Source organism: Asterias amurensis, chromosome 16 (genome assembly GCF_032118995.1).
Source record: "Asterias amurensis chromosome 16, ASM3211899v1".
In the NCBI taxonomy this organism is placed as follows: Eukaryota; Metazoa; Echinodermata; class Asteroidea; order Forcipulatida; family Asteriidae; genus Asterias; species Asterias amurensis.
The window spans coordinates 12,956,233-12,973,138 of NC_092663.1; the positions used below are offsets into that span (position 1 = coordinate 12,956,233).

Below are 16,906 nucleotides of genomic sequence, written 5' to 3' on the forward strand. Positions count from 1 at the left end.
TAGCACTGTGTAGATTCTGTCCCTATGCTTTAGCATTGAGTAGCATTCTCTGACACTTTCGTCATAAAAACTCATGCTATTCTGCAAACACATCTATACTATTAAAAGCGTAACCTGCGCCATCTTGGATTGAAAATTAGAAGTTCCAGTGGTATGGCATCCTTGTGGAATCCAACACGGTTGTTTGTGTGGAATTCAATACGTTTGTGTGGTTTCAGACGTCGGGTTGCAAGTCTGCAAAACCCGGATCCAAACTCGCACTTACAAGTGATGTGATTGGAGGAAGTTTGGGCAGCGACCGTGCGTCAACCACTGGTCGATGTTGTTACCAGACTTCCTAGAAATCTTTCTGACAGGCGACTCATTGGACAGTGTTTCGCAGATGGTGCTCCGGATTGGTTCATTCATTGCCCCTTGCCCGCCCACCCGCCATTCGATCCGCCCTTTTTGGTCAGGTTACTTTCGTGTTGTACTAAGCATGGTTCTCCGGATTGGTTCATTCATTGCCGCGCAGGGTCGAAAGGGTCGAAGAGGCTGGGTGCCAGGACAAAACCGAAACCAATCTCACGAATTTGACCGAATTTGCATTGAATGGATGAAGTACCGTAAACTGATGTTTCGCAGGCGACCATGTGTCAACCACTGGTCGACGTTATTATCAGACTTCCTAGAAATCCTTCTGCGGGTGACTCATTTGTTGAAAAGATTAAATGGAGAATATTTATAAAAAAGCATTCACTTCCAAACGGCATGAGAATTATCATGATGAACAAGGATGGGATCAAACGGAAGCTTAATAATTTGGAAACATTGGGTAGGGCCGGCTATAGGTTGGAAGGTGTCTAAGGGAACTTTACAATTAATAACATTTTGGGAGTGGGGGGCTTACACAAAGAGCCATTCTGGTCAGTGTATTGTGAGTGGTGTGTTGTCTGGTTTGAGACAGGCCACCTGTTGCTTGGTGAAGAAGGTCGCCGTGGGACCACTTTAGGTTGACAGTGGGTGGCGACCTTGGACCCTTTGCCAGTAAACTCAAATGGGTACATGAATACCGTTTTAGAATACGGTCTGTTCATGGAGGTATAATGTTCCAGTTTCAGAGTTTAACCATGGAGGTAGAATTATGAAACCATTCCTTACTCTATGGTGAAACTTATACACACACGTCAAAGGCTGTTTTGAAGCTGTAAAAAAAGAACTTTGCTTTGCATTTGGTCAAAGTTGTTAAGCCAAACGACATTAAGTTTCCTTTTGAATAAGTCCATTCACAAAATTGGTTAGAGCAGTGTGTCGGTCAGGTCTCAGAATGTACATTTTGCCAAATCCATTTTGAAGCCTAATTTAGCCATCGGCCCGTCGGGTTGGTTACTGATGGAGATAATATTAACAAAAGAGACCTCGTGCGGCTGAATGGGGTACATTTTTAGGAGTTTGTCTATCGACCCAAACTGGACGTAACAAACCCTAAACATGACTTAAAATGCTTTCTGAAAGCGAAATAAGTTAGAGAAAATTAAGGAGTGGGGACGAGTTTATCGTTTTTATTTAGTTTGTACGATATAGGGTTCCAGAGATATGGGATGTATGGAGGTTTGTTCCTAGAGCAGCGTGAACATGAACGCGGTCAGAAATTGTGTCGTTTGTCGTTCAAATTTCGCGAGATGCAATAAGCCCAAAGTGACAATAAAACAAAACCAGACCTGCCAAGTCTCACGCATTAGGCATGAGACTCACGCATTTTGGCTCTGTCTCACGCTCACACGCACATCAACCATTATTGGGGCGAGATCGGGAAAAAAAAATTACGACATTTTTTGTACAAAATTTGTACAAACAGAGCGCAAATTTGCAGATTGCGCACGCTTTTGCTCATCCAGTAGGTTCAGCTCAAATTCGGCAGAGCGCAAAACGCTTATTGCGCACAAGTTTGTTCCGATTCTTTTAGCAAATTCGTTGAAATGCGCTCCACTAGTGAAGACACAACAGGCAGAAGAAGTGAGCGATTGTTTAGTCTATTTTTTTCAAGTTTGGAAGGATATAATCTGACACAATCGAACCTCCACATTAACCATCAACATCTCCTGTGTACCTCAAGTGAGTTTTAATTATTCTGAGGAGGTTTTTGATGCATTTTGAAACACTTTTTGTCCACAATTAAATTTCACATTGTTTTCTTTATTTATAAAAAAAAAAAAAAAAAAAAAGGTTGGGCGGTGATTTAAAAAGGCCTTCCTAAAATCTCACACATAGCTAGCTAGCCTCTGGACTTGGCATCTCTGCCTGCAAAACACTTTTTTGACGTTCACGTTAAGTGCTCCCGTTATACATGCAGCCTATTGACCAGAAAGTTTACAAGACCAATTCAGATGAGAATAAACTAAAAAGAGGCCTACGCTCTTACCGCCCCCGCCCCCCCCCCCCCCGAAAAAAAAACAGTAGATAAATTAGATTTGTGGCACACAGCATGTTCCAAAAACTCGCTTTACTTATACTATAGTGCTGTAGCAACGCTATGTATCGTGGGACGTAAAAATGTCATTTTTGACGATGTTTTTTAAAAAGGAAATGCAAGCATTATGAATGTATATTGAGTGTGTGGAGAAAGTTTTGGTAGTGTAGTACAAAAGAAACTTCAGTTATTGCTGGCTAACGGTCAGTTTCACCTATCAACGCTGATTTGAAAAACGTGTAACGTTAGGGAGGCCCAACATTAGACCCCTATAAGGATCACGGGGGAGCCTTATAGTTTCTAGATGCATAAGGTACGTCGTCTAACCCAAAACGAGGTGCGTACAGCCAGTGCAAGTAGTGGTGGACGTGCGAAATAGCTTCATTTTGGGTTAGAATTATGATGCCATGCATAAATATTGAGAGAGGCGTATAACACCCTCACCCACATTTCGAAATATTTATGTAAAGGATTTTTATATCCTAGCGTATCCCGCTAGTTATAATGATCCACGATTAACAAGGCAGAGGGCGCCCTATCTAGCCCTCCGTTGGTTTCAGCAATCATTGGTTTTGTACAGTACTATATGGAGTAGAGCAGAAAGCACAGAGGTCAATGAGTAGAGTAGAATCCTACTTCGCCTGTGTGGTAAAATTTTTGTTAACATATCTTGCAGGGTATACTATGGTGGCCCCGAAGGGACATCGCATAACGCAAAAGTGTGCGCACACGTATGCAATGTCGTGAAACAAATCGCGAATATATGCGCACACGTATACAATATCGTGAAACAATTCGCGAATATGTGCGCACACGTACGCAATGCCGTGAAACAATTCGCGAATATGTGCGCACACGTATGCAATGTCGTGAAACAAATCGCGAATATGTGCGCACACGTATGCAATATCGTGAACCAAATCGTGAATATGTGCGCACACGTATGCAATTTCGTGAACCAAATCGTGAATATGTGCGCACACGAGTGCGATTTGTTTTGCAATGTCGTGAATTTTATTGCATACCATGTTGCATACCATTAGGATGATGTCATAGTTGTGGATAATTTGTTACCGATCTAGGGAGTACTGTGGCGCTACAGCAGGCTCCCTCTGTAAATCATGTGTATACCCAGGAACTTGGCACCAGGCCAAGAACGACCACACGCCTCGCTTGCCTCACAATAAAGATTACTGCTGCAATGACTACCGCTTATCTCACTGTTGGAAAGAAACCCCCCAGATCATTAGACATTTTATTCAAAGGTATGCAACATGGTATGCAATAAAATTCACGACATCGCAAATAATATTCGCAGACGTGTGCGCACATATTCGCGAATTGTTTCACGACATTGCATACGTGTGCGCACATATTCGCGAATTGTTTCACAACATTGCATACGTGTGCGCACATATTTGCGAATTGTTTCACGACATTGCATACGTGTGCGCACATATTCGCGAATTGTTTCACGACATTGCATTCGTGTGCGCACATATTTGCGAATTGTTTCACGACATTGCATACGTATGCGCACACGTTTGCGATATGCGATGTCCCTTCAGGGCCACCATAGTATACTCATTGAGGTAAATTAGATACTATATTATTTCATATCGAATGAAAAAGTGGTGGCGCCATACGGAAACTTTTCCAACAGTAAAACAATATCAATTATCGTTAACGAGAATTACGGATTTATTTTAAACACATGTCATGACACGGCAAAACGCACGGATACAAGGGTGGGTTTTCCCGTTATTTTCTCCTGACTCCGATGACCGATTAAGCCCAAATTTTGACAGGTTTGTTATTTGATATAGAAGTTGTGATACACGAAGTGTGGGCCTTGCTTGGAAAATACTGTTTACCGAAAGGGTCCAATGGCTTTAAAGACAGTGGACACTATTGGTAATTGGGTCTGTCCACACTAATGGGTCTTTTTGGTTCCAAAAGATAACTTTTTGAACTGTGACTGGGAGGGTACACAAAATACAACATTTTCCCCTGTATTTTGTTTTGTACAACTCTCTGCTGATAGTGTGCTTACCAAACAGTATAACAAATGTCTTATTATTTAAGAAGTTACGCAGTTTTCTTTAAGACACATTGTTTGTAACGAGGACAGACATTTTGTATTGGAATTGACTAGAAATGGATGACACAAATAATTAATTAATTGATTTACTCAAAGGTTAATTAAGTTAGACCCATTGCCCCTATTTTTTGGTTATCTGTAAAAACCAAGAGTACCTTGAGGTTTTTCAGCTGGTATGAATGTTTGTTTTTAACATGGACAGACATATTGTGACAAATATCATTAATAATAAAAATGTAAAAAAATAATGGTTATAAGGTGACATACATAGAGAGTCGTTTGTGATTTTGTTGTAATTTTCCGAGGAGTAATAAAGAAATAAAATTAACCTCCGGCTGTTAGTCTAAATACACCATATTATTACTGCAGGGTTCATGCGTGGTGCGTGTATAGGCATGTACGCACCAACTACACGTTGCGTAAACACACCTCCGTTTTTTTTTGAGGGCGCTACAGTGTGACCTTGTTTACCTCAACACAAGTACTCCACACGACCAGTCGGTTCGTACCGTGGGGGCATAGTTTTCCCCCACCAAATGGGTACAGAATTGAATTTCAATCCCCGTAAACTGCATAAGAGTCTTCCAAACTTCAATCTGAGTGTGTAAGTAATCTTTTTAAATTAAATATCACGCAATTAACGCAACCTCCGGCTACCTCCGGCTACCTCCGACCTCCGACTTTTACCAACACCCAATATCTGTCCATGTTACAAACCTAATATCTTCAAGATAATTCTCTGTAGTTTCTTGAGTACCCACGCAGATGTCTTGGTTTTGCCTGGAAACATTCTTTGCAGGGACAGCATTGTAGGGGACAACATTTTTGGCAATCTGTTTATATTATTATGCCTTTCTCACCATTTATGTACGAAATGTCTGTCCAACATTCCCCTGTTACAAACATAGTCATCTTGAAGATGATCCCCAGTTATTGCTAAAATACAGATAAATGTGTCTTGCTCTTTGCAAACAAAAACCTTGAAGTGATTTGGAATGTGCATGGGAAACAAGCTTGACAAAACTCTTCTTGTTTATTTTTGTCACCCATTTATAAAAAAAAGTCACATCAAATGGTCCCATTAGTGTGGACAGACCCAATTGTCAAAGACCAGTCTTCTCACTTGGTGTATCTCAACATATGCATCAAATAACAAACCTGTGAAAATTTGAGCTCGATTGGTCGCCAAAGTTGCGAGATAACTATGAAAGAAAAAAACACCCTTGTCACACGAAGTTGTGTGCTTTCAGATGCTTGATTTCGAGACCTCAAGGTCAAGTTCTATAACTTGAGGTCTCGAAATCAAATTTGTGGAAAATTACTTCTTTCTCGAAAACTATGTTACTTCAGAGGGAGCCGTTTCTCACAATGTTTTATATCATCAACCTCTCCCCATTACTCGTTACCAAATGAGGTTTTATGCTAATAATTATTTTGAGTAATTACCAACTGCCTTTAACGTTGGTTGCAGTGGTTATTTCATTAACCTTACAATTACATATATCGTAGTGTCATACGTTATCGACCCTCATATGTTTTCAGTCCCCAACTTTGATTCCCGTTTACCGCGAGATTGTGCAAGCTGCACCGGTGACAGAAGCTATGCAGCCAGATTATTTGCAGATGACTGTATCCTGTATCGTAACATCAAGACAGAGGAGGATGCATCTATATTGCAGCAGGACCTAGACCACCTTCAGCAATGGGAGAGTGACTGGAAAATGGAGTTCCACCCAAAGAAGTGCCAGGTTATCCATGTCACCAACAGAAGGAAGTTCATCAAGCAAACATACACAATTCACAACCACACTCTGGAAGAAGTCGACTCTGCAAAATATCTTGGGGTGAACATTCACAAAACCCTAAGCTGGAATAATCACATCAACAGCATCACCAACAAAGCAAATTCCATAAGGGCTTTTCTGCAGCGCAACATACACCAGTGTCCCAGGAAAACAAAGGAGCTGTGCTACAAGACCCTAGTGCGCCCTATTGTAGAGTACTCCAGCATCATATGGGACCCCCAGACAGCTAGCTACACCCACAAGTTAGAAATGGTGCAGCGGCGCTATGCACGCTTTGTGCTTGGAGACTACCAAACAACAAGTAGTGTAACTGCCATGATCAGCCAACTTCAGTGGACCACACTTCAAGAACGGCGTGCACAGGCCAAGGCAGTTATGATGTATAAGATTGTGAACAACCTGGTTGACGTCCCACACACATTTCTAGCTCCATGCACCATTTCTCTGAGGGGTCATTCTTACAAATACATGATACCATTCACCAGGACAGGGGTCTACACACAGTCATTTTTTCCCAATAGCATTAGGATATGGAACAATCTCCCGGTAGACCTGATCAACTGTACAACTCTTGCTAGTTTTAAGCAGGGTGTACAGTCAGTCCAGCTCCGCTAGGTCAGCCTGAGCTGTTTTTTAGCTGCACGTTCACTGTTCACCCACCTGCACTGTATATATCCACACCCTCGCATGCACACAACTACCACAGTACGCAATACACCAGATGGTGGACTGTACTTTCACGGAAGAAGAAGAAGAAGTTTGCTCACGAGTCACAGTCTGTATTTTCATCAGGCTTAATCATGCTGAGAAAAAAGTTTCCTGTCGTTGGTTATGCTCAAACATTTATAAAATGATTGATTTTTGGTTAATCACTAGTGCATTATTATGCCAACATTCAAATGAGTCAAAGAAACATCCAACCTCGAAAGTTCAAAACAAAATTACTAGTGAAAATGACAAAAAAAAATGTTTTTGATTAACTGCATACTGTAATAAATTCCGATAAGCATAATAAATATAAAGTCTACATTAAAGAGAAAATATCATAGATTGGTTTCTTATCTCCTGAAACCAAACATTACTGGTCTGAAATGGGGGAAAACATATTGTTATGAAGTGTGTGTGCTTCAAGGGGGTGGGGTGTTTACTTTCATGCCTTATGATATCTCTGGATTCTAATATAGTAGCCATAATGCCTTAGGACAAAAATGTAATTAAATTTGTTTAGTAGTAATTGAATAATATTTTTGTTTTATTTTGCACGCCATACTAGCTTCTGAATATTCAATAAAATACCAACCAATGAAAGGTGTGAAAACATATGACGTTGCTCCAATGTCGTGCATGCAATAGCACTGTTAATGGCGGAGTGTCAATCGCAACGTAAAACCAAGACTTTAAAAATGTCAACACACGATGAAGTGCAAGTGTTTTTGTAAAAAAATTTGATAGATGATTTGAAAAAACATGAGTTTTTGATTGTGAACAATTTTCCTGTTATCCTACTGAAAACACATGACACCAGGATACGTCATCTATAAATAGACAACCTTGGGCAAAAAAAAACGTTGAGAATTGTGGAGAGGTGCTACAATTTTCCACAACTTTACAAAGAATTGGAAGAAGCCTGATCTGGTAAAAAAGATAACATCTGAAATGTGTCCAGTGCCCTTGAACAATGTTGAATGTATACAGGAGGCAAGAGGGTAAAGTTATTTTTATCACTGCAAATCATGGTCCTTGATTTAATGACTAGGCTTTAATAGAGATAAGCGATTCACAACAGTGCAAAGTCCACCCTCAAACCTTGGGTAAATCTGCCCTGGCACAATTGTTTCACCATCATTGAGTTGTCGGGGCCGCATGGCTCTTCTTTAACACTAGCTGGACGTACATTATCTCAGAGGTAAATAATGCCAAGGTCTACCGTCTTGTAAACAGTTCTCAAATTGCCCTTGGTGAGCTACATGTAATGTCAAATTGGTGCAATCTGATTATTGAATGTGCTCATATTTTTTTGTCATTTTAAATGTAAATAGTACTTTGATTGCATGAATGTTTTTTTTTTACCATTTCACTGGTTGTTATCGCAACTGTTTTTATCTCGAAAAGATGCATTCATAAATACCTCGGACAGTTTCGCTGTGGAGAGCGTGGGTGTGTATAAACCTTTGTTTATGACCGGTAAAAAGTGTTAACTCATGGGCGTGACACGCGACCTTGCACCTGTTCTTATAAGACAGTTTCTTCATTCCTATTGGTCGAGAGCAACAGCTGAAACAGTTGTGCCACATCACGCGATACGCGCGACGCGCACAGCATACCCTTATAAGGAGTTGTTTACCCGAAGGCCGCGGAGTGCTTTACCATTTCAGAGCTGGAGGGGTGTTGTGTTGAAAGAAATCATTTAACAATTATAATTTTTGCATTTATTTTACTTTTTGACCAAAAAGTGATGATGTTTTTGACCGAAAAGGTATTTATGAATGGGAATCAAAGTGTGTTGAATCGGTTTTCAACTAGTGGCTTAAACCCGCCGAGGCCTGGTTCTTTATAATTTACCTCGACTTTGTCTCGGTAAAATTATCAAGAACCAGGCCTCGTTGGGATTAAACTACTAGTTGAAAACCTCTTCACCACACATTGATTCCTTCATTTATGACATCATGTTTAAAAGAAATATGGGCCACTAAAATTTCTCTAGGGCAAGTTAAATGCAGCAGTGGGCTATGTATATTATAAATAAAGCTGAGCACAATGCCCGATTAAGAAACTGAAACTTATAATAGAAAGAACTTTTTCACAAATTTTCAGGAAGAAAAGAATGAGCACATCATCTGCATCTAGTCCTAGGGAGAGGACATTCCAGTATGAGGACTCCCTCCCTTCGCTGACTCTGCCCCCTCTGGAACAAACACTGCAGAAATACTTGGAATCAAGTAAGTCATCAACTCTAATAATAAATAGTGAATTCTTATATCAGGCCTGATACTTCACGGAGGCAACGGAGGCGATTGCCTTCGTTGCCCCTTGTCATTGCCTTGGTGCCCTTGAAATGTTACAGTAGAAATTTACAATATCCTCATAGGGTGCCCTTTGCCAAAGAGAAAATGCCTTGGTGCCCTTGCCCTTTCAAAAACGAAGCATACAGCCCTGTTATATAGCGCGTATCTGTCATTCAGTGAGACTCAAAGCACTGTAACATACAGTATTTTCCTGTAAATTATGTGGGACTATGTTTGAGTTGCGACCTACTCCTTTTACACAGCACCATCAAATGGTGTTCCAGGTGCTGTGACGCAATATGCTGCCAATCAAACCAGGAACACCGGGGCAGCCCCTTCTGCATTCACTGGGTTCTTTTACGTGTCTACATCACCAACAGGACCAGCTTTACATGTATAACGTCTAGTGCTGGGCGAATAGTGAAATTTTGTTATTCGGATACCACTGGCCAACTATCCAAAATAAACCAGATATTCGAAAAGTTTTTTCGCCGCTAGAGGGCACTATTAAAAAAGAAAATGATTTTTTTTTTTTTTTTTTTTTTTCGCTAGAGGGCGCTGTTCGTTTGTGAATGAGATCTTATGGGCGGATCGATATTAGTTTTAGACAGTGTCACTCGGTTCATTCATAAAAATGACCGGATCTAATTTAAAGATGGCGATTTGCTTTTTCTTTTGATCGTGATTGACTCTACGTGAAGGAAAACTTTTGAAATCTTTGAACAAATTACCTCAGAAATGTCATTGTTTTAACTCTTCACGGAGGTGAGCATAGTTTAATACTTAATTTATGCTGTTTTATGCTGTCTTAATAGAAGTTTCATAAGGATTCAGACAAATCATTCATATCAGTTGTCGCCCGACGTCCGCGGATTTTCGGATATTAAAGAATATCCGGTTACTCGGTTGTAATTACAGAACTACCCGGTTTATAAATAGCTATTCGCGCCCTATGCGGATATCCCGTTAAGAAAAAAAGGCATTCGCGGTTACGGATAGGAAAACCTATTCGCCATTACCCGGATATTCGAATAACTCGCCCAGGCCTAATAACATCTTCATTTCAATAGGGTGAAAATAATTGAACTGTCCAAAAACCAAAGTTATACAAATATTTTTATTTCATAGCCAAACCATTTCTGACTGAAGATGAGTTCAAGAAAACTGAGGAGGTCGTCAGGGCGTTTGGAGATGGAATTGGACTGAAACTGCACCGTAAACTACAGGAAAAGGCACGCACAAGCAAAAACTGGGTACGTCCAATGTTTTCAGTCATTAACCACAAGGGAAACTGGATCAAATTAGTTTAGGGTGAACCAAACTTACATGGTGAGAAACACAGCAGCCTGTTGATTATATGAACTATTTTTGAGAGAGAAAGGATTCTCTTCAAAGTAGGGCTTATGGTTTGGATAAATTTTCAAATCAAAACTTTGAATCTTAGAATCACTTCATGAATGAATCATTTCTAAGATTTCTGAGGGTTTGATGTCCATTTTTCTAAATATTTTTTAAGCACGAGAGCCAAGTGAAGTTCTATTGTACACTTGTATATAAATAGCAATAAACCAAATATAATCTAATCGAGTCTAATCATTTGATTTGAATACAGCTGGAACACTGGTGGGAAGAGCTAGCTTACATGTCCGGCCGATCCCCCCTTGCAGTGCAGTGCAACATCAATGGTCTGGGACCCTACAACGACAATATCTGGCACCCTATGGAGGGCACTCAATGTGAACGGGCAGCTATTTCCATTTGGTACCAGATGGGCATCTTTCTAACATTGAGAAGGTGATATATCGATTTGATAATGTTATTATAGGGTGTGTTCAGTTAGCTTCCCATGGTAGACCCAGGTTTGCCCCCTGGTATGTTCGAATAGCTTTGACGTCATTCCAGGGGCTCACTCGGGTCAGCCCCAAGTGCCCTGCTTGTGGAGTGGGTCACCCTGAATGAGCACCACAGGTTCGACCCAGGGAAGCTAATCGAACGCACCCATAGTCAATTTTAAACCTAATAACAAATTGGAGCACTAAAAGAGCCAGTTTGTACTGCTTCTAAGTTGTTCACGAGCCTGGAATAACAGAGGACGGTACACACACCATTAGGCCTGGGCGAATTATTTGAATATCCGGTTAATGGCAAATAGGTTTTCCTATCCATAACCGTGAACGCCTTTTTTTTCTTAACCGGATATCCGCAATGGGCGCAAATACCTATTTATTAACCGGATAGTTTTGTAATTACAACCAAGTAATCGGATATTCTTTAAATACCCGAATATCTGCGGACGTCGGGCTACAACTGATTGGAATGTTTTGTCTGAATCCTTAAGAAACTTCTATTAAGACAGCATAAAACAGCAAAAATTAAGTATTTAACTATGCTCACCTCCGTGAAGAGTTAAAACAATGACATTTCTGACGTAATTTGTTCAAAGATTACGAAAGTTTTTCTTTACGTAGAGTCAATCACGATCAAAAGAAAAAGCAATTCGCCATCTTTAAATTAGATCCGGTTATTTTTATGAATGAGCCGAGTGACACTGTCTAAAACTAATATCAATCCGCCCATAAGATCTCATTCACAAATGAACAGTGCCCTCTAGTGGCAATTTTTATTTTTATTTTCAATAGCGCCCTCTAGCGGCGAAAAATCTATTTGAATATCCGGTTAATTTCGGATAGTTGGCCAGCGGTATCCGAATACCAAAATTTCACGATTCGCCCAGCACTACACACCATGCACTCTCTCTTCGCAGAGCCGATATACCACTATTCACAAAAGATATTGAACTTCCTGGGGTGATATAGTGCTGTATACGATATTATGATCTTGTTTTCCCTTTGCCTCGCAGAGAACAGTTTCCAGTTGATAAGAGCCGCACTGGCAAGGCTTTCTCCATGAATCAAATGAGAGGGCTGTACAACTGCTCGAGAGTACCTGGTGAAGTCAGAGATAAGTTGGTGCGCTTTTTCAAAACAGGTACAGACAATAACATAAGACAAGAATCAAATTCAAAATCATGGTTATTGTTTACAAATGCTGTAAAGGACTTGGCCCATTGTCTTCCAGTCCGTCTACTTATTAGCCTGCACGTACTGGCTTTCGTTCATCAACAGATAAAACCAGACTTACTGAACACAAAGTTTTCCAGCGCACTCTACTATGGAACAGTCTCCGGACACATCTGCGCTCAGCAACATCACTTCAGATGTTCAAAAAAGGCTTCAAATTTCACCTTTTCGGTGTTTGCCATATTTTGCTTTCAACCTTTGTTTGAATTGATTTGGGTTTTTTTATACGCAGAGCGAGAGGGACCATGTCCCAACCATCTAGTTGTCTTCAGTAACGGTCACGTCTTCAGTATGAGACCCTTTGACGTTAACGGACAAGTCATTCCTGCTCAAGAGATCTACAGACAGCTGTGTTACATCAAAAAGCTGAGTCAGTCTCGTGGTCAGGCTGTAGGCGTTCTCACAGCAGATGACAGAACTTCTTTTGCCAAGGCGTATAAGCATCTTCGGTCGCTAGACCCTGTGAATGGGCAGCATCTGGATCATATTGAGCAAGCTGTTATTACTGTACAGCTGGATGATGCTTGCCCAAAGACACCATCAGAGGTAAGTCAGCGTTATAGACCGTGCAAATCTCGCCGTATTTCAACTTCTGGGACCATTGTGGTCCCAACCTTAAGTTTAAATTATTTTATGACAATGAAAGTTATATATTTTGTTGGGAGTGATAAACAATATGAAAGTCAAATCAATTTTATTTAACAATATACCTAAGAAAACAGTCAATTCTTTGTTTAACCCCAAAAAATCATTTAAATAAATTTACCCAGTCAGTTTCCATTGTGGTTTATATTGATAATTTAAATTTACCTCAGTTTCCAATTACTTTCAGAACATTTAGAATTTTTGCCCACCTCTGATCACAAAACTATGTAAATTCGATCTTTCGACTTCCAGCACATCCATTTGCTTCTAACTGTTCGAGACATCAAACTTTTCATGTATTTAAAATCAATAGTTTAGTTTGGCGCGACTCCAGAGCGCCTGTCTGAAGCGAGTGTTTTACTTTGCTTATGTTTTTCTGTACAGTTCATGGAAGCAACTATTAAGGGAGACGTGTACAGTCGATGGGGAGAAAAATCCTACAACTTGATCTGCTTCAGCAATGGAGTCATTGCTTGTAATGGAGATCATGCGCCATTTGATGGTATGGTCATTGTTACTATCAATGATGTGATATATAAGCAGCTTGTCAAGACGTCTGGGCAATGGCCGGTGAGTATGAGCAGTGGTTAACCTTTAACCTCGTAACTGTCTGATCATTTGGAATCATCTACTGAGGTTTGAATAAGGAATAAGGAAATAAAGGGTTGTGGCCGTGTGATGAAGGACCAATCAGAGTGGATGAACTGTCATGGGTGTTTATGACAAGGGAATCAAAGAGTGGTGACAAGTTCTTAAACAGCCTTCTTTGGCCTTCAAGAAAGACTGTGCTAGCGTCCAGGCCACTTACTCTTTCAGACATGCAACTCTTCCGCAGAATTCCGCTAAAAAAAAAAAAATTCTCAGCTAAAATAATATATTTTTTTTTTAGCCTAGGTATATGCTAACACTAAAGTACTGCAGTAATGTAAAATAAGCCTAGTACTTGCTAACAATGCGCCTTAGAACATTATTAACCTCGACATTTTCTAGGGTACCATTGTAAGTCTCGTGTCCCATGGCGTTTCGACTGCCTCGCTCCGCACTTGCGTTGTGCCTTCGAAAATTTTCCTCTTTTTTTTTCAGCGGGCAGTTGCATGCCTGACTATTTGTTTGCATTTATAACATTGGTTCTTTTGGTTGGTAAGCAGTTTGCATTCAGCTAATTCTTTTGTCTCATTCTTTGTAGACCAAGGACTCATCAGTGGGTATGTCATACAAATCTCCTGAGGAGCTGATCTTTACCGTTGATGATGTTATCAAGAGAGCTATGGAGAAGGCCATCAATACCTTCAATACAAATGCGTCTAACTTGTTGGTCCTGGCCAGTAAGTCTGTGGCTTTTGGTAAACGTTGGGCTAAGCTACACAAGCTACACCCTGATTCGGTGTTCCAGCTGGCATTGCTGTTTGCTTACTACGCGCTGCATGGCAAGCCTGCTGCAACATATGAAACGGCGACAACGCGACAGTTTTACCATGGACGGACAGAAACTGTGCGCTCCTGCACCATAGAGTCAGTCAAATGGTGCCAGGCCATGCTGGATTCATCCAAATCGGTTAGTAATAATAATAATAATACTTGGTTAATAGCTCTTTATCACACCCCAAGGGTCGTTTCAAAGTATTATTTCCTGCAAGGTTTGTGAAGCTACATATTGAAGTATGAGACCTATTCCTTTATAGCACCATGTAGTAGTTTACAATTTGCTGCGGGGCAATATGCTGCTGATCAAACTGAAAAACATATGGGGGAACCCCTTCTCTTTACGATAAGTGCACTGGTCTTTTTTTACATGCATTGCACATAACATGGGAGTCGGGGACCTACAGCTTTACATCCCATCCGAAGGAGGCAGCAATAATAGTTTAGTGTCTTGCTAAAGGACACAAGTGTTACAACTGGGATTCCAACCCACACTCTATCTGAACAGAAACACCAGAAATTGAGCCCAGTGGTCATACCCGCTTGGCCACGACACGGCAATAAGTGTTAAATGTAAAGCTCATTGATTATGAAAGTTCTTACCAGGACAAATTTTTCAAAAAGTGAATTCTCTCTTGGCACACTATTTTTCTTTTCATAAAGAAGTTAAGGGGAAAAAAATGAAATTCTATGAAACTGGCCGGGCCCTGCAGTCCGGTGTAAAATTTTGTTTATAATTGCGATGGATTATTCCCTCTGAATCCACAGACGTCAGAACGGCAAGCGTTGTTCCTTGCGGCCCTCACGAGGCATAATGCAAACATGGCAGATGCAGTGAACGCGCATGGTTGTGATCGGCACCTACTGGGTCTACAAGCAATAGCCATGGAGGAGGGGTTACCCATGCCTGCACTGTACACGGATCCAGCTTATACGAAAAGGTAACAAGACTCTGCTTATTGCTGATTGCCATTTATGTTTTCCATTATGTATGTTTACAATAAAGGAATGGTAATGAAAGTGTACTGCACATTTTCTTTAAAGTAAGGGGAAAAAATGATGGGAGGTGAAAGGCTGAAATAATTGCTAGACCAGACCAGCGATCCAGTGGGTTCAAGTCCCGGTCTTGACTGAAGCGAGACACTTTCGCTCTGTCCTTGGGATGTAAAGCCATAGGTCCTGCATGTTGTGTTAAAGCACATAAGAGGACCAAGTACACGTATTGTCAATTGACCCAATTCAGATTACGTCATCATCAGAATAAACCTGGATGCGCCATATTGGTAGGCAATGTCATTGTGCATTATTCAGTGAAGTGCACATTTTAGGCAATGCTGCGTTTACACGTATTGACCACCAAAATGGTGAGTGTGGCACAGTTGCCGCATGTGACGTACGTGCAAGGTGTCAATAAATGCAGATGTACACAACAATACTAACATTTAGAAATTTCAAAAGGTAGTCTTGTTTTAAGAAATCGCCGAAAAATCCGGAGTGAATAGTTATGTCCACACAGGAAGAATAGTCCTTGCTAAGAAGAAACAATTACTGCAGTAATTTGAAGAGCGGGGAAGTGTCATGGCCAAGCGCTTATTAAGAGCACCGTGTTCAAACTCTGGTGTTTCTGATCAGCCGGGTGTCGGTTCGAATCCCCAGCCATGACACTTGTGTCCTTAAGAAAGACACTTAGCCATTGCTTAGTCCTGTGGATGGGTTGTAAAGTCGTTGGTCCCATGTGTTGTGTAACGTATGTAAAAGAACACAGTGCACTTATCGAAAAGAGAAAGGGTATGCCACTGTGTCCTGGCTGTGGCTGCTAAGTGCGCCGTAGCACCTTGTAAACCCTTATAAGGTGCTACATAATTGGGTCTAAGAATCCATCACTGCATTAAACTATCATTCAGAAAGTGTGTATATACTCAGCGTCTTGGTACCTTGTTTGGTAGATACGTGCGCTAGAATATAAGACTTTGATATATTAGAAGTGTGGTTATCAGACATGGTGACAACGTACACCAATATTATTATTTTCTTATATCATGAAGTGGTGGCGGAGGACTATTCAAGTTGTCAACGAGTTGTGCTGGTTATAACAATAGTCTTGGGGCAGTGGCACCAATGTGCAAAGACGGCTACGCTCTGTTTTATAACATCTCTGACGACGAGTAAGTTCAAGAACCCATTTCTACATTATGTACATAAATAACTTTTGGATTTTTTGTTTGATTTGTTTTTTCCTAAAAGTGGAGGAGGTGGGAATTTCAAGTTATCAACGAGCTGTACGGGTTATTTCCAGACCCAGGGATTCTGTGCCCCTATGGTTAAGGATGGGTATGGGGCGTTCTATAGTATCTTGGACAACCAGTAAGAATATTTTTACTTTTTGCTCGTTTTTCATC

General features: G+C 40.7%; 1 protein-coding gene across 4 annotated transcripts in view; it reads left to right on the forward strand.

Moving 5' to 3' along the window:
* Positions 1–16,906, forward strand: part of LOC139948953 (peroxisomal carnitine O-octanoyltransferase-like) — a 100,636-nt gene that overhangs the window by 81,403 nt on the left and 2,327 nt on the right. The window contains exons 1-10 of one of the 4 annotated variants that reach the window (XM_071947331.1): positions 5,022–5,154; positions 9,170–9,294; positions 10,489–10,613; positions 10,973–11,154; positions 12,221–12,348; positions 12,673–12,986; positions 13,470–13,655; positions 14,272–14,640; positions 15,276–15,448; positions 16,752–16,871. In XM_071947331.1, the coding sequence (XP_071803432.1) occupies positions 5,087–5,154; positions 9,170–9,294; positions 10,489–10,613; positions 10,973–11,154; positions 12,221–12,348; positions 12,673–12,986; positions 13,470–13,655; positions 14,272–14,640; positions 15,276–15,448; positions 16,752–16,871 (1,790 nt within the window). In that variant the 5' untranslated portion in view covers positions 5,022–5,086. Of the gene's footprint in view, positions 1–5,021; positions 5,155–8,176; positions 8,314–9,169; positions 9,295–10,488; positions 10,614–10,972; positions 11,155–12,220; positions 12,349–12,672; positions 12,987–13,469; positions 13,656–14,271; positions 14,641–15,275; positions 15,449–16,552; positions 16,673–16,751; positions 16,872–16,906 lie in introns of those variants that run through there. The other 3 variants (XM_071947330.1, XM_071947333.1, XM_071947332.1) reach the window with 3 other exon arrangements.